The following is a 23471-nucleotide window of genomic DNA, read 5'->3' as shown; positions in this document are numbered from 1 at the left end:
GTGTATATTTTTGAATATTTTAACTTTTAATCCAATTTTATTCTCTGTTATTGCCACAGTCAATGGTGAATACTGGTACCCATGAAACAACTGACCAGCTCATTCCCCTAGTTGGCCAGACTTTCTCTACTGTACGGCTCTGGAAATAGTGGTTCTTTACTGCTCTCTAGTGGTCACATCTACAAACTGCAATATTACTTCTAACAAAAGCTTAATAATTTAAGTATTAAGAGTTTATTGGTTAAAATCCATATTTATATGAAACGTGACATATATTATTCACGGTGTACAGTTGCGTAACTGTAATGACTCTCTTCAGGAATTTGGAGCGGCGGTTCTAACATTACGCTAGTTGCATTTGTAATACGGCAGGAACAACTTTCTGCTTTACGGCCATGAACCACTTCCTTTCACACCGGCGCTCTGTCGGGAATCAGCGGTGCTCGAGGGAAGTTTGGATTAAAAGGCTTGACAGAGTGTCACATCAGTCACGGTAAGATTATAGCAAAACACATATAGACGTATGAAACTTGTCACATTTATTTTGTGTGTTAAGTCAAATAATAGAGAAGCGTGTGTTCGCTCGGGCGGCTTTCCACCCGGTTAGCTTAGCAATGCTAACGCGGCCACCTGGCAGAATGATAGCATTAGCGGTGTCCACCATTAGCTAATGGAGCCAGATCCAGTTGTCTGTCTCCTTTTTCTAAATAAATAACATCAGAGGTTCTTCCTGAAACTGTTCTAAGCTGTGTCACACACAGAATTATATAGATATAAACAGTGTGTAACGTGCGACGACTAGTAGAGTGACCGCTATCATAGCCGGTGATGACAGATGTCTCCATGAAGATGCCATTTAAAATGTGCAACTATGGTCGTCCTTATGCAGTAGGCCCATGAAAAGACCGCAAGCCGATATATTCACTTATTTCGGATTATTCTATGAGTCTGTGGATAATGGCAGAATGCAGTGTGAACCACTGGGTAAAGAATAAGTAGGTTAATGTATGCGTCGGTACTTAGCAAATTAGTCATTAACAACTTAAAACATTGATAAAAATTAACTGTTTAGATTATATCTCCCGTTTCCACTCTTTCCAATATAGTGATTTCCTTCTTCCATCTGTTATATGTGAATCATATAAAATAAGAGAGAAGTAACAGCTGGGCTGCTGGTTACAATTTACATTCATTACTAAAAAGGTATATAAATCAAGTAATTTACCACCCATTGTTATGTGGAGTTTTACCAACATGTTTTCCAGGGGTCAATGATGACTAGCCCACTGCGCAAGCTGATCAGTGCCTATTTCTTTAGTGCATTGCTGGAGACATCAGTGCTGCTCATTACCTGAGACCCTGTGATAAATGCAGTCTCTGCAGGTCAAACTGTTACTACATCTGGACAGGTTTTGAAAGTTTGGTGTCTGCTGTTTTTATCTCTAACTTCAGGTCATGGCAAAGTTCCACGCCCCAGTGATCCAGGACAATCCGTCTGGATGGGGCCCGTGTGCGGTCCCTGAGAAGTTTAAAGACATGCCCTACCAACCTTTCAGCAAAGGAGACCGTCTGGGCAAGGTTTGTTCTCTCCCCTAAGTTCTCTAAATATAAAAAAAATCTCTGGGGTTTGTTTGGTTAATGTTCTGTGTGTTGTGTCTGTCAGGTTGCTGACTGGACTGGAGCAACTTACCAAGACAAGAGATACACAAGTGAGTTCAGACAGCTGTTGTAAAGGTGGTCTGTCTGTAGATTTCGTCAGGTGTATGTGAAGAGATTTGCATCAGCCTGAATTATTTATTTTTATTTTTAATATATGTGCGTTAAACATCAGTTGCATAAATAAAGTTAATTAATTGTTAATTTCTTGTCTTTAGATAAATATTCCTCTCAGTTCGGGGGTGGCAGTCAGTATGCCTACTTCCACGAGGAGGACGAGACGAGCTTCCAGCTGGTGGACACTGCCAAGACTCAGAAGACGGCCTACCAGAGGAACCGCATGAGGTTTGCTCAGGTATAGCAGATCATTACTGAGGCGACAGATGTGAGACAGATGTGAGAGTTATGTGTCCTCTTTTCAGTACTTAAGTAACAAGTTTGTTTCCACAGAGGAATCTGCGCAGGGACAAAGACCGCAGGAACCTGACCCAGTTCAACATGCAGACGCTCCCGAAGAGCGCCAAGCAAAAGGAGAGGTGAGATCATAAAGAATTAGGAGATCAGATCTGAACATACACAGCTCCTCAGACTGTGAAGACTCACGTTTCATCTCTTTTCAGAGATCGCATGCGGCTGCAGAAGAAGTTCCAAAAGCAGTTTGGTGTCCGTCAGAAGTGGGACCAAAAGTCTCAGGTAACAGTTAGTTACTTAAGTCCAATTATAAACTGTAAAGGTGTCAGGCGTTGTTTTTCCTCATCCAATCTGTTTTCACAAAGGCGCAGCTGAAGCCCAGAGATTCCTCAGTAGAGGTAAGGAGCGACTGGGAGGTGAAGGAGGAGATGGACTTCCCCAGACTGATGAAGATGAGATACATGGAGGTGGCTGACCCTGTGGACATGTAGGTGAAGCTGACGTGCTGTTTGGTATCTAGGGAGAAATCCAGACATTGATTCAGTTTTTTATTTTTGTTCCCTGCAGTGAGTGTTGTGGTGCCTTGGAGTACTACGATAAGGCGTTTGATCGAATCACCACTCGCAATGAAAAGCAGCTGAAAAGCATCAAGAGGATTTTCCACACTGTTACCACCACTGACGATCCTGTCATCCGCAAGGTACACACATCTTTACATAACAACATCCTCCTGTCAGAACTCTTTTTGTATGCCGGCTTTAACATGTAGTCTTCTTTTTCCAGCTGGCTAAGACTCAGGGTAATGTGTTTGCCACTGACGCCATCTTGGCCACCTTGATGTGCTGCACGCGCTCAGTCAACTCCTGGGACATCATTGTGCAGAGAGTGGGCAACAAGTTGTTCTTTGACAAGAGGGATAACTCTGACTTTGGTGAGGCTGGTTTCACAGAGGATTTCAGTCTTAATTAGCTCTCACATTAGTCTAACATGAGCTAGATGCATTCAGAATGTCCAACAATGTGATTTCAGGTTTACTGCAAAGTGACACTGGTGTGCACATAGTGAGCAGAGATAACACTAGCATTGGTAGATAGGAACTGATTATTCTGATAGTGATAGTTTGGAGCATATTCTTATTCCACTCAGTCACACTTCTACTGGTCACTGTTGGCTCTGTCTATGCGTGCTGCTGTATTTACTCTCTACTGTTCGGCCCTGTTCCTCTCAGATTTGCTAACTGTGAGCGAGACCGCCAATGAGCCTCCACAGGATGAGGGCAACTCCTTCAATTCTCCTCGCAACCTGGCAATGGAGGCCACATACATCAACCACAACTTCAGCCAGCAGTGTTTACGCATGGTAGGAGAACAAATCCACAAACAAGCATAACTGTTTCTAATACATTTATTACTTCACAAAGATGTCTGATGGTTGTGTTTTCTTTTTTTCAGGGTGGAGAGAGGTACAAGTTCCCTAACTCCAACCCATTTGTGGAAGAGGACATGGACAAGAGTGAGGTGGCATCTGTAGCTTACAGGTAAGACTCTAGTAATGCTCAGTGACTAAAAGCAGCTAAAGAGCATGCTGATTGTGACTCTATGCTAGTGTACATTGTTGATTGCTGAATTTCTCTTTGTGTTTCAGATACCGTCACTGGAAGCTCGGGGAGGACATTGATCTGATCGTCCGCTGTGAGCACGATGGAGTGATGACCGGAGCCAACGGAGAAGTGTCCTTCATTAACGTCAAGACCCTCAATGAGTGGGACTCCAGGGTAAGACGCAGGACAGAAAACTGGTTTAGTCTTCATGAATTTCTGTAGAGGTCAGTCCGTCGTGTTAAATGTCTGTTCTGATTTCTCTGGTTGTCAGTATTGTAACGGGGTGGACTGGCGTCAGAAGCTGGACTCTCAGAGAGGAGCCGTCCTGGCCACGGAGCTGAAGAACAACAGCTACAAACTGGCCCGCTGGACCTGCTGCGCAATGCTGGCTGGATCAGAGTACCTCAAACTGGGGTGAGGAGGGAAAGACGTGATTGTGTTGTACTCTGTGTGGAGGGAGGCAGGAGATGGAGGCCTGATCATAATCAGTTACCACTTTATTAGGTACATCTTCCAGATCAGTTGTTGATCCTACTGATGTCTTTGTTGCTGGTACTACTCCACCAACAAACCACAGCACAGAACAAGACTGGTAGAGAGACTCTAGTAACTCACTGCACACATTGAAAGACCTGAGCTTCCTGAGAAAGTAGAGTCCACTCAGGTTCTTCACTAAATGATGATTAATGAAATAATTAAATGATGACAGCTTGTACTGATGGCAGTCACTGCATCACTGTGTGCTTTTCAGGTACGTGTCTCGGTACCACGTGAAGGACTCCGCCCGCCACGTCATCCTCGGCACCCAGCAGTTCAAACCCAATGAGTTTGCCAGCCAGATCAACCTGAGCATGGAGAACGCGTGGGGAATCCTCCGCTGCGTCATCGATATCTGCCGTAAGCTGGACGAGGGCAAGTACCTCATCCTCAAGGACCCCAACAAGGTGAGACATCAGATTACACAACATCCAGAGGCAGCTGTAAGCTGTTGGAGCGGACTAATCGATATTCTGCGTTTCCAATCCACAGCAAGTGATTCGGGTGTACAGCCTGCCTGACGGAACCTTCAGCTCTGATGAGGAGGATGAGGAAGAGGAGGATGAAGAGGATGAGGAAGAAGAAGGTGACAATGAGTTGTTAGTGGCTGATTTAACGCCACAAATGAAGGTGTTTCATTATGATGTACATGTACAGTGTGGGCCTGGTGGTGTGTGTAGAGGTAAATGAAAATGTTCTGGTAACACTGATAGTAAACTATGTTCCATATTAATACATGGACACTTCAGGCTGCTTGTGAGTGCCACAAGATTCATTGTAGTGGTCAGCGTTTATTTAAACAAATTTGACTAGCTCTTGAGTTCGATCAAGTTTGTGCAGTCAGTCACATTGCACAACTTTCTGTCTGGCTGACTTTATTTTCTACATTACAGTACCTTTACACAACAGGCATGTTTATTGATCTTATTTTGTTTCCTTTTATTATTCTTCTACAAGTCATTTTGGGTCATGGCAGACATAAAACAAATTTGTTTCTTGGATTGTTCCCAGTACCAGCCCTTCCCATTGAGTTTTAGTTCAGGGTTTCATTTTGAGATGCAGGTTCACTGAGTTAGCAGTGAATAATCTAATAATAAAGACTATTTTTTTTTTATATTAATGTAGTGATGTTTCACTGATTCAACATTTTCTTCTCTCCTGTTCTCTTTTTAGATGAAGAAAACTGAAGTGTGACCAAAGCAGCCTTCATCATACATATAGAAACACAAATGAATTCATCTTAACATTCAATAAAGACCACAGATTGGATGATTACTTTTAAAGTGTCTTTATTTTTTTCTGAATTCAGACCTTCAAAAAAAGGATAGAAAGCTTTTCTTCTCTGCTTCATATTAACACTTTAGTCACAGCTGTTCATCAAGGACAGTGAAAGACAGTCAGTTTTAGCTATTCAAAGATGAACTTCAGAGACAGATCACCAAGTTTCTTCTTGATGAGCTGATCCACTCTTTCACTCTGTTCAGCAGTAAGTAAATTCTTCCAGTCGCCAATCTGACCTGCAATGAAAACCAAACCCATCTGAATATCTGATTCATTCATTTATTTCTATACATGTGCTGTAATTTTGCTATCTGACCTTTGCGCATGAAGTTTCCACTGATCTTGTCTTGTGGGACAAACTCATAGTTGGCTTTTGAGTCCGTCTTCATGGTCTTGAATGTAGCTTTTTCGACAACTTGCTGGATGTCAGCTTCGCTCAGGTTTTGGCACAAGAACCTACAGATTTTCACAACTGCTCCCTTCAGGTCCTAAAAGAGAAGAAATCAGAAATAAGATCTTCATTTCTCGGGACAAATAGGATCACGTGTTTTCAAATATATCACCAGTAGATTATAAAAACAAAACAAAAATCTTACCAAAATCATGTCCTCATATCTCAGGAAGAGGATGTTGTACTGGTCTCTGTTTAAATGCCACTCTCTGATGTGGTCGAACCAGGATGATCCCACAACTGAATGATGATGAAGGAATCTTGTCATTTAAAATAATATATCTGGTGAATACATTTACCCTCATGGCACAAACAGCAGGGGTGAGTTTAAGACTGATTCCAAATGCATGGGAATTACTCCAGACATCTTACCTGTTTAAAAAATGGAGGAAAACCTCACACCTGTCCATGAAAACGCTTGTGATTCACACGTCTGACTGGATAAGGTCAGTTAACCATATTGAATTTGTAATGTAAATGTAGTGTTAATCATGTAAGTGTGTCAGTATGTAACAGTTAAAATAACAAAACTGAGCATAGTGGAGCTGAGGTATCGTACCGTTTCCCATCAAGTACTGTTCCAAAAACTGTTCGAAGCTCTCGGGTGTATCCAGGTCTGCGCATACCTTGCTGAAGTGATAAAATGAGACGATGTTGTCCTTTGGATTTCGCGTCACATAGACAATCTGACATGAAATAATAACAGCACAAAAAAACTAATCAGAAACTGTTATCTGAATGAACTCTTTGGCCAAACTACATTCAAACAATTGACTATTTAATGCAACCTCATCAAAAAATCCGAAATGTAATCAAAAATTTGACTTTTAATCATAGCTTTCGTCTAGTAAGACTAATATCCGTTACTTTTATTCATTTTTTTAAATTGCTTAATAACTGCTAATGTAACAGTGACAGAACCACGGATAATTCAAGCTTTTGTCGCTTGCAATGGACCGTATATGGTGTAACCTTTGTCCTTGGTTGAACATGTCCTTGTCCTTTCTTTACCTACCTGGGACAATAATTAGCCTGAGGTCATGTGACCATGACCAAAACAGGCAGAAAATTGGAATTAATTACAAACCATGCAAAATTTTTATCATTGCATTGTGATTGGATCTGGGATATGTTTCTTTACGTGTCATTTTAGAGTTAAAGCCTCCAAGCTAGAATTTAATTTTGTTTGCTTGTTTTTTGTTATCATTTGAGTTCTTTCAGCACCAGATTGATCACACCACGTTGCACTACTGAGCGCCACAGGAAATTATTCCTGCCTGTGGCCACCAACCTGTACAACTCCTTCCTCTGAGTGTGCATAACCCATATTCATAAACATATTTATACTGACAATGTGCAATAACTCATGTTCTCTTTACATTTTTATTACTTGTACATATTTCCTCATATATTTATTGGACTCTGAACCCACCATGTGCAACAATTTCCCACTGCAATACCCCATATTCAACAACAACAACAACTCAGAACACAAGTTCACTTATATTTGTACATATTTGTATATATATTTCTTATGTATATTTTTTTTTCTTTTTTTTTTTACACTGATGCGTGTATTAACAACAGTAACAACAGTAACAGTAATTTCCCCTTGGGATCATTAAAGTAATTTGGATTCTGATTATATTTAACAAAATAATGCAGGAAATAACTTTAGCTGTAACTGGGGCTCAGTTTGTCAATTGTAACTTTTTCAAAGTTGTTTCTTAACCTTATTTTCTGAGCTTGCACAAGGCACTGACCTTTGCCCTCTTGTCTTTCAGTCCTGGAGGCATGAGAGCCGGGATGAGGTGTGAGCTGAAGAGCCGTGGAGAAGGTCGTAGAGCGTAGTCTTCTCGATTCTCCCTGTACTCCAGCCATGGCATCTGCTCATAGTTGTTTTTATATTCATTCAGACCCCCACCCAACTCACAGATGGAGATGATGATCTGCTGAGTCCATATGGTGCCTATGGACCGAGATATAGAAAAATATGAGAGGTTCCAGCTGATCAAATAAAAGTAAAGTGACAGCTGTTTCCTCACTGACCTGACTTTGGATAAGTGACGAGGAAGATGTCACTGTCTCTTATTTCAAACCTCTGGAGAGAATCAATGTACTCGGCAGTTGGAGGATATTCACCAATGGCAAAGTTGTAGTTGTTATACCTGGAGAGACGTCTGCTGATCGGCTCCATGATGATCACTCCACAGAAATCATAAGAAAATGAAGAGAAGAGTGGAAAGACCTCCTGACTGTAGTAGCTGGACTGTGGACTTTGATTGGGGCATGTTACTGGCTGCTTCTCTGATAGGCTTTTATCTGAACCCTCACACACTCACAACTTTATTTCTATGTTAAGTAGATAAGCCAATCAATCAATCAATCAATCAACTTTATTTATATAGCACATTTAGAAACCACAGGGGAGGCCAAAGTGCTTTACATTGGGACATCAAATAGGTTTAAGATTAAGATAAAAGGCATAAAGACACAAACACAAAATCACTTCAAAAAACAGACAAACAAGAAAAAGCAAAGAAACAGAATAAAGGAACAAACAAGCTCACTGTAAGTGCTTTTTAGTGAATGACAGACAAAAATTAAGGTAGGTTAAAGGCAAGGGAGTAAAAGTGCGTTTTTAGAAGAGATTTAAAAACACGAAGCAAAGGTAAGTAAAGAGCAAATAAAAGAGGGCCGAGTACTGAGTCCTGGTGGACCCCATGTGGAAGAGGAGCTCTTGACGACACAAAATTGTCAAATTTTACACAGAAGCTTCTATCGGTTAGGTATGACCGCAACCAGTCATGGGTGACACCCTTGATGCCCACACAGTGCTCGAGACAAGAGATCAAAATGCTGTGGTCAACAGTGTCAAATGCAGGAGACAAATCTAAAAGCACTAGGACAACAAACTTTCTAGAGTCTGTTGACAGAAGTATATCATTTGAAACCTTCAAAAGTGCTGACTGTGCTATTGAGGGCTTTGAACCCTGACCGAACAGCTCAGTGATGCCATCATCTTCTAAGAATGGTAACAGGTGATTGTAGACAACCTTCTCTAAAATTTTGGAAATGTGTGAAAGATTAGAAATAGGCCTGAAGTTAGAAGTTGTTGGACCTACTTAAATCTAAACTGGACTAGGACATTTAAAAGTTATGTCATCCCTTTTCTGTTCTCTCTCTTTCATGCTGCTCTCCTTTGTGTGTGATTCACGTTGCCTTCAGTCACTGCACTTCTACTTTCCTCATGCTATATAGATGTTGCCGTTTTATTCTATAATTCATTTATTTCAGATTATTCAGAGGGCTTTGCTTGATCTCAGGGTGGTTGGTCTGAAAGAAACTTCAGAAGCATCTTTGCAGCTCACAGGTAGCAGCAGAACCACAATGAATGAAATATCAGAAAGCATTTGACGATATATAAAAAAGGAGCCTGAGTGCTTTAATACAGACTCAGGTTTAACTCTTTCATCATTCACACAGCTTGTTTAATACAACAGTGAGCACTGTTATCAATGTAAGGAACTTACTGTAAATCTTAAAAGAAGATTTAAAAGGTGGATTAAGAGTGAATATACAACCGTGTTTGATCAACAGTCACACGGTAAAACACAAATCACATTAGAAGTGCTAAAATATAATTTTCACTAAAATTATTATAATATTATATCAAAATAAATGACATAGGCTAATGTATATAATATACTGTCTCCCGAGACAAGCTTAATGTCTTACAGTGACAAAACCATCAGCTGACATGTAATGCTGTTCTGTCAGATAAAATGTCTCCCAGTAGATCTAGATCTGTTCCTCTGGATAAAATAATTTCTCCAGGGTTCCTCTGTTTTTCTCTGAGGTTTTTAGGCTTTCACACAAAGAGTCACAAATCTTTTTCCATGAGTCCATCTCAGAGCTCCAAAGCACAGCTCTGGCCCTGATGAACTGTGAGAGCTCACTCTCGATGCCTTTGGCCAGATCAAGGCTGTCTTTACAGACAAAAAATATATCCATGCCAAGGAAGAGAGCATTCAGAGCAATGAAGCCAGCCCTGGCTGACTGGGTGAGAGCAAGAGGCCCTTTGACTGCAGCCTGACCAATATCTGGGATCTCTGAGGCCACATTGGGAATATTACCAGCACTTGAGATGAGCTCTTCACTTTTTAGCACCTTAGAAACAGAGGAAGCCTCAACAAGGAACTCAGTACTTTTTCCGACAGTTGCAAGTTTAGTAGCAATCTTGCCAACTCCCAGTACCACTTCTACGTCACTTTCCTCTACTTGACCATCTGGTTGATTGATCACTTCCTCCAGACAATTCTGGAGAGTGTGCACATCCTCCATGAAGCTCTGGAAGGCTTCCCTAGCTTTCTTTTGTTGTCTGTGATTAACTCCAACCTCAGCTGCCGTGGTGACAGCACTGTTGACTGCACTGGTGACACCCAACCCCACGCCAGCCATTGTCAGAGTCAAAGACACTCCTGCCGTTACAGGAATTAATGCCAACCCAACGATGGACAGCACACCTCCAAGCATGCCCACTGAGCTGCCTGCCACGCTGGAGATCTTTGATCCTTTTTTCATTATGTCTAGCTGAACAGCAGCTTCCTCAAGCTCCTCTAGAAACTGCAGCATCCTGGGCTGTCGATCGTTGAACACACGGATGAAATCAGAACAAGACACGTCCTGGAACAAGAAGACTGTACGGAAGTTCTGGTCTTTCCTGTTAAGAAAAAAATTATATTTTGGGGGTTTTAGTACAGATTTGGGACATAAGGCATAATAACTGTAATCATTTTTGTTTCATTTATTTTTAAAATAGATTTTAGCTATTGGAATTTCAAATCTTTTCAATAAATCAGGAGTCATTTCTCTGTTCCTTACTGAGAGTCTCTCAAAAGATTGCACTCTTTTCTTTTGGGTGAGGATTACTTTTCGATTATCGTCAGAAATGTGCTAGGTTTACCTATAAAATGTTATATATCATGGCTTGGGTTCAAATAAGCAAGGTCAGTAAGGTTATGGAACCGTCAAGTCCAGTGTTTTGTAGACCTGTCCATCCACCCTGTTACTTTTAAATCTTGTATATCTGACAGAATCAACTAAGCACAACAATGACAGACTCTGTGAATAAAAATAAAAAGTAAAAGAGGCTGAGGGGCAGAATAGAAATACATTAAATTCAAATATGAGCAAAAACGAAAACTTACCTGATTTCATGAAGATCTTTAATGTGATGGAGCATCCTCTGTATCTCATCTCCAGACAAATCCACATTCACATCTATCACAGGTTTCTCAGTCAGCTTCAGGCAAAAGTCCCTCGAGCAGCTGTGAAAGACACTTTTTTTCTTTCTTTCTTTCTTTTTTTTTTTTTTTTTTGCAAGAATACATTCAAGAGCAGAAAGTGTGGTTAACTAACAGTTTACCTTTTCTCCAACTTCTCACAGATCTTCTTGGTGGTTTGCATGTATCTGTCCAGTTGATATTTCAACACATCCACATTCTGAAGTTTGGGAGAGAAGAAGACTCTTGCATCTCTCTTAAACTCTAGCAGGAGAGGGCAGATTTGTCTTGCAGCAGTGATGACAGCCTGAACATGTTTGAAGTGGAAGTCTTTGGGTAGGTCTAAAACCTGGTTCTCCATGAAGATGTGCAGTGAGGTGACGGCAAGCTTCTCCACTGCGTCCAGGAAACAGTCAAACTTCTCCAGACCTCCCAGAGTGTACTCCAACACTTCATCCAGCTTGTTCTCTAGCTCTCCAAACCTGCCATCTGCAGTCAGCTGGCTCAACTTGCTCCAGAAATATTCCAGAAAGGCCTTGCCTTTGTGTTCTGACTTTTTAACATGACTGAGATTCAGGTCAACTTTGTCAGCCCTCTCTTTGATTTCCGCCATGCTGTTGATTTCCTCGTCCCTCCAGACCATCCATATAGAGAACCCCTCACAGAATCCTCTCACTATGTTGATGTAGATGAGGGTGTGTGTCATGTAGCAGCACAAGGCTTCCTGTAGTTCAGTCCTGTAACACAAAACAAATGCCTGTGATTGCAATTTTTAATCACACAGGGGCAGCAGAGAGAAGAAAGAAGGCCTCAATAAAAATAACTGCACTGGTACTGTAGATATTTCTGATCTTTATTCTGAGATGTAAAAAAGACAGTTTACCTTTTCACCCACTTCTGGTTGTCTTCACTTGACATACTGTCTCCTGGTCGCATTAGCTATTACCTAGAAAAAAACAAGTCAAGATTTAAACATCTTTTAAAATACATTCAACTCTGAATTACTATTCAAGCAGAGCTTCAATATGTGGAGAACTTGGTGGATGTAAGACCATCATGGCAGCTTTTCTATCAATCAGGCCTTTATTACACGCAAACCACACTCTCTGGGGATATGTACAAGCGTCTGTTGAACTGCTCATTGTCAGTGTGGTGCCACAGCATCATAGACTGTTAACAACTAAGGGATGGATGAATGCAGCCCATTACAGGGATATTTATGAAGACACCCTACACAATAATGTGGAGACCTGAGACTAGGACAAGTTCACAAGAATTCGAGACAAATAGACTGAAGTTCAGTTATGCTTCCATCCAGTCTAAGCAAGCCCGAGGATTTGCCTGATTTAAAGTTTGCAAAGAATGTATAGACTTACCCAAGAAGACTCAGTTGTGACTGCTGACACAAAGGCTTCTGAAATAAGGTTCTTGTTGTAGTGTGTCAGAAGAATGCACTAAGACAAATGAAGAAAACAAACACACTATAAATGAACTATATTGTAAACCATGATGAATAATGAAGATTAAAGACAGGAGAGGGTTAACAGCTGCAACCAAGGCTGTGCAGAGAGAATGAAGTGCTACAAGATGGCTCAGCAACAATGAAAGCCATTTGAGGAATGTGAACAGAAAGATCCTCAAGAAAACAAATGTTGGTACAACATGCAAAGTTTTAAGATTACAGGTACAGTCGTTCACGATCCAAGTCTTTTTTAATGTTACTGTTAACAAATATTAGACCGAGTAAATTAATAAAAATGTTTGAGATTAGATTAAATTAAATCAAATTTAGCAACAGCATTACTGAAATAGCTTTAAACTCACTGCTTTTAAGGCCTTCATCTTTAATGCAGTGAGTCTACATGAGCCGAAATAACTTCAATAAAATACAATTCAAAAACAAACTGGAAGCAAAGCCAAAATCTACATTTGATACTGGGAAGATCTGAGTGAGAGCCATATAAAAACACACACAATCACAAAAAGGGTAATAAACACTGAAAAGTTCAAATGCTTTATCAGCCCGCATTAACTCAGGGCATTCCAGTTACATTAACAAAAACAGCACTTAACAAAAACTTATCTCAACTTGCATAACTAGATTCTTGGTTTAGTTTTCATACAGACATTCATGCAGCAAATATTTTTGCCATCAGGAAACAATTCACTAGTTGAGAAGCTTTTTCTTTTCAAAGTTAAGTCTATTGGACGGCAAAAGTCTGGATTTTACACGGATTCATCTACGTGGTGAGAATTAAGCTGATCTTGTGTAAAAGTGTATCACATGTGTGTCTTGTGACATGACTGAGTTAGAATTCAGAGCATCGACATTTAAACTAACCTCTTGTTTTTGCGTCATGATTACGCTTCAGACCACTGAGCCTTTCATAGCTGGAAACTAACAAAAATGTATACAGATGCTTCAAAACCATTTTAACCACACAACTGAATAAATAGAACAGTGGACTTACTGTTTGCCATTTGTATATTCCTTATCTGATAAATATGGGACTGATTTCTTGTCCCAGTGTTTTCTTATGCAATCCTTAGTTGTCATCTTTTTCTGACATCCGGTGTTTTTGTTCCTGTGTAGTTAAAAAGAAAAACAAATATCTACACAATGACATCTTTAACCTGGCATTTCCCATGTGTGTAAACTCATCTGAACCAGGAAATTAACAATGTTTATATTCATTGTACGAAGTCCCAAGAAAATTTCCATCTGTCTGCTTTAACTTCTTCCTCCTTACTAGAATTTACCAAACCAGTTTAAATTATTTCAAATCCGTGCTTGTCCATGTGAAGCATGTGACCACAAAACCTGCATAACTGGAATGCCCTCGCCCCAGGGGTTGTAGAGGTTGTAAAGCACTGAGCAGCGTAGTAGTGGTATAACACTGAACAGTATAACAGTAACAGTATAACACGTAATGCAGTACTGTTAGCTGGAACCTATTTTGTTACTTAAACTGCATCTTTAGGGTGTCCAGAAGCCAATTTCTAAGAAACCAGACTGATGCCTTGTCTTTATAGACAAAAAAAAGTCCATGCCAGGCAAGAGACATTCTGACTTAACTGGCTGACTTAACTTTATAGACATACTGAATCTAATGCTTCGCAAGGTTATAACAGAGTCCTTCTAGGATGACTGGGATATATGTGGAGCTGACGTCTACATACAGGATCCCTGGATAGTCTAGATGTTGCAGGATGTAGTGCAATCTTTTGTTGACTGCATCCACTGCTGACTTGTTTTTCCAGTAGCAGAGGATCCAGCAAGGGGCCTGTGATTCAGTTGTGTCAACAGCAGCCTCTCAAAGCATTTCACGACCATAGAGGTCATGGTGATGGGAATGTGGTCATTTATGAGACGGTGTGTTTCTCTGAGACACTGCTTTAGTGGTTTGTTGGCCATCTACATGAAGATGCATGAAGCAGCTATTCACATCTATCACAGGTTTCTCAGTCAGCTTCAGGCAAAAGTCCCTCGAGCAGCTGTGAAAGACACTTTTTTTCTTTCTTTCTTTCTTTTTTTTTTTTTTTTGCAAGAATACATTCAAGAGCAGAAAGTGTGGTTAACTAACAGTTTACCTTTTCTCCAACTTCTCACAGATCTTCTTGGTGGTTTGCATGTATCTGTCCAGTTGATATTTCAACACATCCACATTCTGAATTTCAGATCTTTTCAATAAATCAGGAGTCATTTCTCTGTTCCTTACTGAGAGTCTCTCAAAAGATTGCACTCTTTTCTTTTGGGTGAGGATTACTTTTCGATTATCGGCAGAAATGTGCTAGGTTTTACCTATAAAATGTTATATATCATGGCTTGGGTTCAAATAAGCAAGGTCAGTAAGGTTATGGAACCGTCAAGTCCAGTGTTTTGTAGACCTGTCCATCCACCCTGTTACTTTTAAATCTTGTATATCTGACAGAATCAACTAAGCACAACAATGACAGACTCTGTGAATAAAAAAAAAAAAAGTAAAAGAGGCTGAGGGGCAGAATAGAAATACATTAAATTCAAATATGAGCAAAAACGAAAACTTACCTGATTTCATGAAGATCTTTAATGTGATGGAGCATCCTCTGTATCTCATCTCCAGACAAATCCACATTCACATCTATCACAGGTTTCTCAGTCAGCTTCAGGCAAAAGTCCCTCGAGCAGCTGTGAAAGACACTTTTTTTCTTTCTTTCTTTCTTTTTTTTTTTTTTTTTTTGCAAGAATACATTCAAGAGCAGAAAGTGTGGTTAACTAACAGTTTACCTTTTCTCCAACTTCTCACAGATCTTCTTGGTGGTTTGCATGTATCTGTCCAGTTGATATTTCAACACATCCACATTCTGAAGTTTGGGAGAGAAGAAGACTCTTGCATCTCTCTTAAACTCTAGCAGGAGAGGGCAGATTTGTCTTGCAGCAGTGATGACAGCCTGAACATGTTTGAAGTGGAAGTCTTTGGGTAGGTCTAAAACCTGGTTCTCCATGAAGATGTGCAGTGAGGTGACGGCAAGCTTCTCCACTGCGTCCAGGAAACAGTCAAACTTCTCCAGACCTCCCAGAGTGTACTCCAACACTTCATCCAGCTTGTTCTCTAGCTCTCCAAACCTGCCATCTGCAGTCAGCTGGCTCAACTTGCTCCAGAAATATTCCAGAAAGGCCTTGCCTTTGTGTTCTGACTTTTTAACATGACTGAGATTCAGGTCAACTTTGTCAGCCCTCTCTTTGATTTCCGCCATGCTGTTGATTTCCTCGTCCCTCCAGACCATCCATATAGAGAACCCCTCACAGAATCCTCTCACTATGTTGATGTAGATGAGGGTGTGTGTCATGTAGCAGCACAAGGCTTCCTGTAGTTCAGTCCTGTAACACAAAACAAATGCCTGTGATTGCAATTTTTAATCACACAGGGGCAGCAGAGAGAAGAAAGAAGGTCTCAATAAAAATAACTGCACTGGTACTGTAGATATTTCTGATCTTTATTCTGAGATGTAAAAAAGACAGTTTACCTTTTCACCCACTTCTGGTTGTCTTCACTTGACATACTGTCTCCTGGTCGCATTAGCTATTACCTAGAAAAAAACAAGTCAAGATTTAAACATCTTTTAAAATACATTCAACTCTGAATTACTATTCAAGCAGAGCTTCAATATGTGGAGAACTTGGTGGATGTAAGGCCATCATGGCAGCTTTTCTATCATTCAGGCCTTTATTACACGCAAACCACACTCTCTGGGGATATGTACAAGCGTCTGTTGAACTGCTCATTGTCAGTGTGGTGCCACAGCATCATAGACTGTTAACAACTAAGGGATGGATGAATGCAGCCCATTACAGAGATATTTATGAAGACACCCTACACAAGAATGTGGAGACCTGAGACTAGGACAAGTTCACAAGAATTCGAGACAAATAGACTGAAGTTCAGTTTTGCTTCCATCCAGTCTAAGCAAGCCCGAGGATCTGCCTGATTTAAAGTTTGCAAAGAATGTACAGACTTACCCAAGAAGACTCAGTTGTGACTGCTGACACAAAGGCTTCTGAAATAAGGTTCTTGTTGTAGTGTGTCAGAAGAATACACTAAGACAAATGAAGAAAACAAACACACTATAAATGAACTATATTGTAAACCATGATGAATAATGAAGATTAAAGACAGGAGAGGGTTAACAGCTGCGACCAAGGCTGTTCAGGGAGAATGAAGTGCTACAAGATGGCTCAGCAACAATGAAAGCCACTTGAGGAATGTGAACAGAAAGATCCTCAAGAAAACAAATGTTGGTACAACATGCAAAGTTTTAAGATTACAGGTACAGTCGTTCACGATCCAAGTCTTTTTTAATGTTACTGTTAACAAATATTAGACCGAATAAATTAATAAAAATGTTTGAGATTAGATTAAATTAAATCAAATTTAGCAACAGCATTACTGAAATAGCTTTAAACTCACTGCTTTTAAGGCCTTCATCTTTAATGCAGTGAGTCTACATGAGCCGAAATAACTTCAATAAAATACAATTCAAAAACAAACTGGAGCAAAGCCAAAATCTACATTTGATACTGGGAAGATCGGAGTGAGAGCCATATAAAAACACACACAATCACAAAAAGGGTAATAAACACTGAAAAGTTCAAATGCTTTATCAGCCCGCATTAACTGAGCGCATTCCAGTTACATTAACAAAAACAGCACTTAACAAAAACTTATCTCAACTTGCATAACTAGATTCTTGGTTTAGTTTTCATACAGACATTCATGCAGCAAATATTTTTGCCATCAGGAAACAATTCACTAGTTGAGAAGCTTTTTCTTTTCAAAGTTAAGTCTATTGGACGGCAAAAGTCTGAATTTTACACGGATTCATCTACGTGGTGAGAATTAAGCCGATCTTGTGTAAAAGTGTATCACATGTGTGTCTTGTGACATGACTGAGTTAGAATTCAGAGCATCGACATTTAAACTAACCTCTTGTTTTTGCGTCATGATTACGCTTCAGACCAGTGAGCCTTTCATAGCTGGAAACTAACAAAAATGTATACAGACCCTTCAAAACCATTTTAACCACACAACTGAATAAATAGAACAGTGGACTTACTGTTTGCCATTTCCATCTTCCTTAGCTGATAAATATGGGACTGATTTCTTGTCCCAGTGTTTTCTTATGCAATCCTTAGTTGTCGTCTTTTTCTGACATCTGGTGTTTTTGTTCCTGTGTAGTTAAAAAGAAAAAAAAAAATATATCTACTCAATGACATCTTTAACCTGGCATTTCCCATGTGTGTAAACTCATCTGATCCAGGAAATTAACAATGTTTATTTTCATTGTACGAAGTCCCAAGAAAATTTCCATCTGTCTGCTTTAACTTCTTCCTCCTTACTAGAATTTACCAAACCAATTTAAATTATTTCAAATCCGTGCTTGTCCATGTGAAGCATGTGACCACAAAACCTGCATAACTGGAATGCCCTCGCCCCCAGGGGTTGTAGAGGTTGTAAAGCACTGAGCAGCGTAGTAGTGGTATAACACTGAACAGGTGACATTCTGCACACGTAATGCAGTACTGTTAGCTGGAACCTATTTTGTTACTTAAACTGCATCTTTAGGGTGTCCAGAAGCCCATTTCTAAACTTTCTAAACTTCTAAAGTGCAGCTCTGGCTATGATGAACTGTGAGAACCAGACTGATGCCTTGTCTTTATAGACAAAAAAAAAAAGTCCATGCCAGGCAAGAGACATTCTGACTTAACTGGCTGACTTAACTTTATAGACATCCTGAATCTAATGCTTCGCAAGGTTATAACAGAGTCCTTCTGGGATGACTGGGATGTATGTGGAGCTGACGTCTACATACAGGATCCCTGGATAGTCTAGATGTTGCAGGATGTAGTGCAATCTTTTGTTGACTGCATCCACTGCTGACTTGTTTTTCCAGTAGCAGAGGATCCAGCAAGGGGCCTGTGATTCAGTTGGGTCAACAGCAGCCTCTCAAAGCATTTCACGACCATAGAGGTCATGGTGATATGAATGTGGTCATTTATGAGACGGTGTGTTTCTCTGAGACACTGCTTTAGTGGTTTGTTGGCCATCTACATGAAGATGCATGAAGCAGCTATTCACATCTATCACAGGTTTCTCAGTCAGCTTCAGGCAAAAGTCCCTCGAGCAGCTGTGAAAGACACTTTTTTTCTTTCTTTCTTTCTTTTTTTTTTTTTTTTGCAAGAATACATTCAAGAGCAGAAAGTGTGGTTAACTAACAGTTTACCTTTTCTCCAACTTCTCACAGATCTTCTTGGTGGTTTGCATGTATCTGTCCAGTTGATATTTCAACACATCCACATTCTGAATTTCAGATCTTTTCAATAAATCAGGAGTCATTTCTCTGTTCCTTACTGAGAGTCTCTCAAAAGATTGCACTCTTTTCTTTTGGGTGAGGATTACTTTTCGATTATCGGCAGAAATGTGCTAGGTTTACCTATAAAATGTTATATATCATGGCTTGGGTTCAAATAAGCAAGGTCAGTAAGGTTATGGAACCGTCAAGTCCAGTGTTTTGTAGACCTGTCCATCCACCCTGTTACTTTTAAATCTTGTATATCTGACAGAATCAACTAAGCACAACAATGACAGACTCTGTGAATAAAAAAAAAAAAAGTAAAAGAGGCTGAGGGGCAGAATAGAAATACATTAAATTCAAATATGAGCAAAAACGAAAACTTACCTGATTTCATGAAGATCTTTAATGTGATGGAGCATCCTCTGTATCTCATCTCCAGACAAATCCACATTCACATCTATCACAGGTTTCTCAGTCAGCTTCAGGCAAAAGTCCCTCGAGCAGCTGTGAAAGACACTTTTTTTCTTTCTTTCTTTCTTTTTTTTTTTTTTTTTTTGCAAGAATACATTCAAGAGCAGAAAGTGTGGTTAACTAACAGTTTACCTTTTCTCCAACTTCTCACAGATCTTCTTGGTGGTTTGCATGTATCTGTCCAGTTGATATTTCAACACATCCACATTCTGAAGTTTGGGAGAGAAGAAGACTCTTGCATCTCTCTTAAACTCTAGCAGGAGAGGGCAGATTTGTCTTGCAGCAGTGATGACAGCCTGAACATGTTTGAAGTGGAAGTCTTTGGGTAGGTCTAAAACCTGGTTCTCCATGAAGATGTGCAGTGAGGTGACGGCAAGCTTCTCCACTGCGTCCAGGAAACAGTCAAACTTCTCCAGACCTCCCAGAGTGTACAACATGACTGAGATTCAGGTCAACTTTGTCAGCCCTCTCTTTGATTTCCGCCATGCTGTTGATTTCCTCGTCCCTCCAGACCATCCATATAGAGAACCCCTCACAGAATCCTCTCACTATGTTGATGTAGATGAGGGTGTGTGTCATGTAGCAGCACAAGGCTTCCTGTAGTTCAGTCCTGTAACACAAAACAAATGCCTGTGATTGCAATTTTTAATCACACAGGGGCAGCAGAGAGAAGAAAGAAGGTCTCAATAAAAATAACTGCACTGGTACTGTAGATATTTCTGATCTTTATTCTGAGATGTAAAAAAGACAGTTTACCTTTTCACCCACTTCTGGTTGTCTTCACTTGACATACTGTCTCCTGGTCGCATTAGCTATTACCTAGAAAAAAACAAGTCAAGATTTAAACATCTTTTAAAATACATTCAACTCTGAATTACTATTCAAGCAGAGCTTCAATATGTGGAGAACTTGGTGGATGTAAGGCCATCATGGCAGCTTTTCTATCATTCAGGCCTTTATTACACGCAAACCACACTCTCTGGGGATATGTACAAGCGTCTGTTGAACTGCTCATTGTCAGTGTGGTGCCACAGCATCATAGACTGTTAACAACTAAGGGATGGATGAATGCAGCCCATTACAGAGATATTTATGAAGACACCCTACACAAGAATGTGGAGACCTGAGACTAGGACAAGTTCACAAGAATTCGAGACAAATAGACTGAAGTTCAGTTTTGCTTCCATCCAGTCTAAGCAAGCCCGAGGATCTGCCTGATTTAAAGTTTGCAAAGAATGTACAGACTTACCCAAGAAGACTCAGTTGTGACTGCTGACACAAAGGCTTCTGAAATAAGGTTCTTGTTGTAGTGTGTCAGAAGAATACACTAAGACAAATGAAGAAAACAAACACACTATAAATGAACTATATTGTAAACCATGATGAATAATGAAGATTAAAGACAGGAGAGGGTTAACAGCTGCGACCAAGGCTGTTCAGGGAGAATGAAGTGCTACAAGATGGCTCAGCAACAATGAAAGCCACTTGAGGAATGTGAACAGAAAGATCCTCAAGAAAACAAATGTTGGTACAACATGCAAAGTTTTAAGATTACAGGTACAGTCGTTCACGATCCAAGTCTTTTTTAATGTTACTGTTAACAAATATTAGACCGAATAAATTAATAAAAATGTTTGAGATTAGATTAAATTAAATCAAATTTAGCAACAGCATTACTGAAATAGCTTTAAACTCACTGCTTTTAAGGCCTTCATCTTTAATGCAGTGAGTCTACATGAGCCGAAATAACTTCAATAAAATACAATTCAAAAACAAACTGAAGCAAAGCCAAAATCTACATTTGATACTGGGAAGATCGGAGTGAGAGCCATATAAAAACACACACAATCACAAAAAGGGTAATAAACACTGAAAAGTTCAAATGCTTTATCAGCCCGCATTAACTGAGCGCATTCCAGTTACATTAACAAAAACAGCACTTAACAAAAACTTATCTCAACTTGCATAACTAGATTCTTGGTTTAGTTTTCATACAGACATTCATGCAGCAAATATTTTTGCCATCAGGAAACAATTCACTAGTTGAGAAGCTTTTTCTTTTCAAAGTTAAGTCTATTGGACGGCAAAAGTCTGAATTTTACACGGATTCATCTACGTGGTGAGAATTAAGCCGATCTTGTGTAAAAGTGTATCACATGTGTGTCTTGTGACATGACTGAGTTAGAATTCAGAGCATCGACATTTAAACTAACCTCTTGTTTTTGCGTCATGATTACGCTTCAGACCAGTGAGCCTTTCATAGCTGGAAACTAACAAAAATGTATACAGACCCTTCAAAACCATTTTAACCACACAACTGAATAAATAGAACAGTGGACTTACTGTTTGCCATTTCCATCTTCCTTAGCTGATAAATATGGGACTGATTTCTTGTCCCAGTGTTTTCTTATGCAATCCTTAGTTGTCGTCTTTTTCTGACATCTGGTGTTTTTGTTCCTGTGTAGTTAAAAAGAAAAAAAAAATATATCTACTCAATGACATCTTTAACCTGGCATTTCCCATGTGTGTAAACTCATCTGATCCAGGAAATTAACAATGTTTATTTTCATTGTACGAAGTCCCAAGAAAATTTCCATCTGTCTGCTTTAACTTCTTCCTCCTTACTAGAATTTACCAAACCAGTTTAAATTATTTCAAATCCGTGCTTGTCCATGTGAAGCATGTGACCACAAAACCTGCATAACTGGAATGCCCTCGCCCCCAGGGGTTGTAGAGGTTGTAAAGCACTGAGCAGCGTAGTAGTGGTATAACACTGAACAGGTGACATTCTGCACACGTAATGCAGTACTGTTAGCTGGAACCTATTTTGTTACTTAAACTGCATCTTTAGGGTGTCCAGAAGCCCATTTCTAAACTTTCTAAACTTCTAAAGTGCAGCTCTGGCTATGATGAACTGTGAGAACCAGACTGATGCCTTGTCTTTATAGACAAAAAAAAAAAGTCCATGCCAGGCAAGAGACATTCTGACTTAACTGGCTGACTTAACTTTATAGACATCCTGAATCTAATGCTTCGCAAGGTTATAACAGAGTCCTTCTGGGATGACTGGGATGTATGTGGAGCTGACGTCTACATACAGGATCCCTGGATAGTCTAGATGTTGCAGGATGTAGTGCAATCTTTTGTTGACTGCATCCACTGCTGACTTGTTTTTCCAGTAGCAGAGGATCCAGCAAGGGGCCTGTGATTCAGTTGGGTCAACAGCAGCCTCTCAAAGCATTTCACGACCATAGAGGTCATGGTGATATGAATGTGGTCATTTATGAGACGGTGTGTTTCTCTGAGACACTGCTTTAGTGGTTTGTTGGCCATCTACATGAAGATGCATGAAGCAGCTAGTCAGCAATTAGATCTCATGTGCCATATCCCGGTTGATGAATCCAAATTGTCCCCCAATATTTCCTAATCCCACTGCCTTCATCATTCCGTTAATTGTGACTAGTATCTCTCACACATTTATGTAATATTAGATGGCTTCACCAAACCTGCTTAAGCTTAAGTGCAGCACCATGTGCACGGATATTTCCAGGTATTATAGATAACCAGACATTTTTGTTGTTATGAACTGTGTGTATTTGTATTACATGTTATTTAGTAAAGCGGCAGCTTCTGTTAAAACCCCTGAGACGAAGTGTGCGCTCTAAAGACGCTTCCTCTTCCGAGCCACCTTCCGTTTACACTGAAATCTCAGTAGTGTGTATGAGAGCATTTCACTAGTGTGTGTGAGAGCATAACATTTCAATAGTGTGTGTGAATGGTAATTCTGAATAATGTCCCTCACGGCCCCTCATATGATTACGCCTCTGTCATGAAGCACAAGTAACAGGAAGTTTTCAGATTGGGAGGCAGAGGGCACAACTCTGCTTTGTTCATCACAGGCTTCCCGTTTTTCTGTTTTTCTTTTTCATTTACCACTTCTTTTGTA

The 23471-nt window shown here is 40.0% G+C and overlaps 4 protein-coding genes across 5 annotated transcripts; 1 reads left to right on the top strand and 3 right to left on the bottom strand.

Annotated features, from left to right (window-relative positions):
• Positions 1-341: 341 nt before the first annotated feature.
• eif3d (eukaryotic translation initiation factor 3, subunit D) lies at positions 342-5487 on the top strand. 2 transcript variants are annotated; one of them, XM_047572462.1, is made up of 16 exons: positions 342-493; positions 1453-1578; positions 1664-1709; positions 1875-2011; positions 2107-2192; positions 2277-2349; positions 2439-2554; positions 2635-2767; positions 2851-2998; positions 3296-3426; positions 3519-3604; positions 3712-3841; positions 3939-4081; positions 4419-4611; positions 4697-4790; positions 5378-5487. In XM_047572462.1, the coding sequence occupies exons 2-16, from the start codon at positions 1456-1458 to the stop codon at positions 5389-5391; spliced, it is 1653 nt and encodes a 550-aa protein (XP_047428418.1). In that variant the 5' UTR covers positions 342-493; positions 1453-1455; the 3' UTR covers positions 5392-5487. The 2 variants fall into 2 exon arrangements, with proteins under 2 accessions (XP_047428418.1, XP_047428417.1); XM_047572461.1 differs by having other exon boundaries at positions 2433-2554.
• sult3st1 (sulfotransferase family 3, cytosolic sulfotransferase 1) lies at positions 5477-8269 on the bottom strand. Its single transcript, XM_047572463.1, has 6 exons — positions 7986-8269; positions 7700-7905; positions 6496-6622; positions 6082-6176; positions 5802-5973; positions 5477-5721 (listed from the first exon to the last, which is right to left on the bottom strand). The coding sequence occupies exons 1-6, from the start codon at positions 8131-8133 to the stop codon at positions 5612-5614; spliced, it is 858 nt and encodes a 285-aa protein (XP_047428419.1). The 5' UTR covers positions 8134-8269; the 3' UTR covers positions 5477-5611.
• Positions 8270-8390: 121 nt separating this feature from the next.
• On the bottom strand, positions 8391-12670 carry LOC124998216. Its single transcript, XM_047572460.1, has 5 exons — positions 12598-12670; positions 12105-12167; positions 11365-11958; positions 11147-11266; positions 8391-10659 (listed from the first exon to the last, which is right to left on the bottom strand). Exons 2-5 carry the CDS (start codon positions 12155-12157, stop codon positions 9738-9740), a joined length of 1689 nt encoding a protein of 562 aa, XP_047428416.1. The 5' UTR covers positions 12158-12167; positions 12598-12670; the 3' UTR covers positions 8391-9737.
• Positions 12671-15083: 2413 nt separating this feature from the next.
• LOC124998219 lies at positions 15084-19982 on the bottom strand. Its single transcript, XM_047572464.1, has 7 exons — positions 19658-19982; positions 19439-19558; positions 17816-17929; positions 16722-16799; positions 16229-16291; positions 15489-16082; positions 15084-15389 (listed from the first exon to the last, which is right to left on the bottom strand). Exons 5-7 carry the CDS (start codon positions 16279-16281, stop codon positions 15266-15268), a joined length of 771 nt encoding a protein of 256 aa, XP_047428420.1. The 5' UTR covers positions 16282-16291; positions 16722-16799; positions 17816-17929; positions 19439-19558; positions 19658-19982; the 3' UTR covers positions 15084-15265.
• Positions 19983-23471: the final 3489 nt, after the last annotated feature.

The sequence above is a fragment of the Mugil cephalus genome, chromosome 20 (genome assembly GCF_022458985.1).
Source record: "Mugil cephalus isolate CIBA_MC_2020 chromosome 20, CIBA_Mcephalus_1.1, whole genome shotgun sequence".
NCBI classification, from domain to species: domain Eukaryota; kingdom Metazoa; phylum Chordata; class Actinopteri; order Mugiliformes; family Mugilidae; genus Mugil; species Mugil cephalus.
This window is presented reverse-complemented; position numbering and strand designations above follow the sequence as displayed.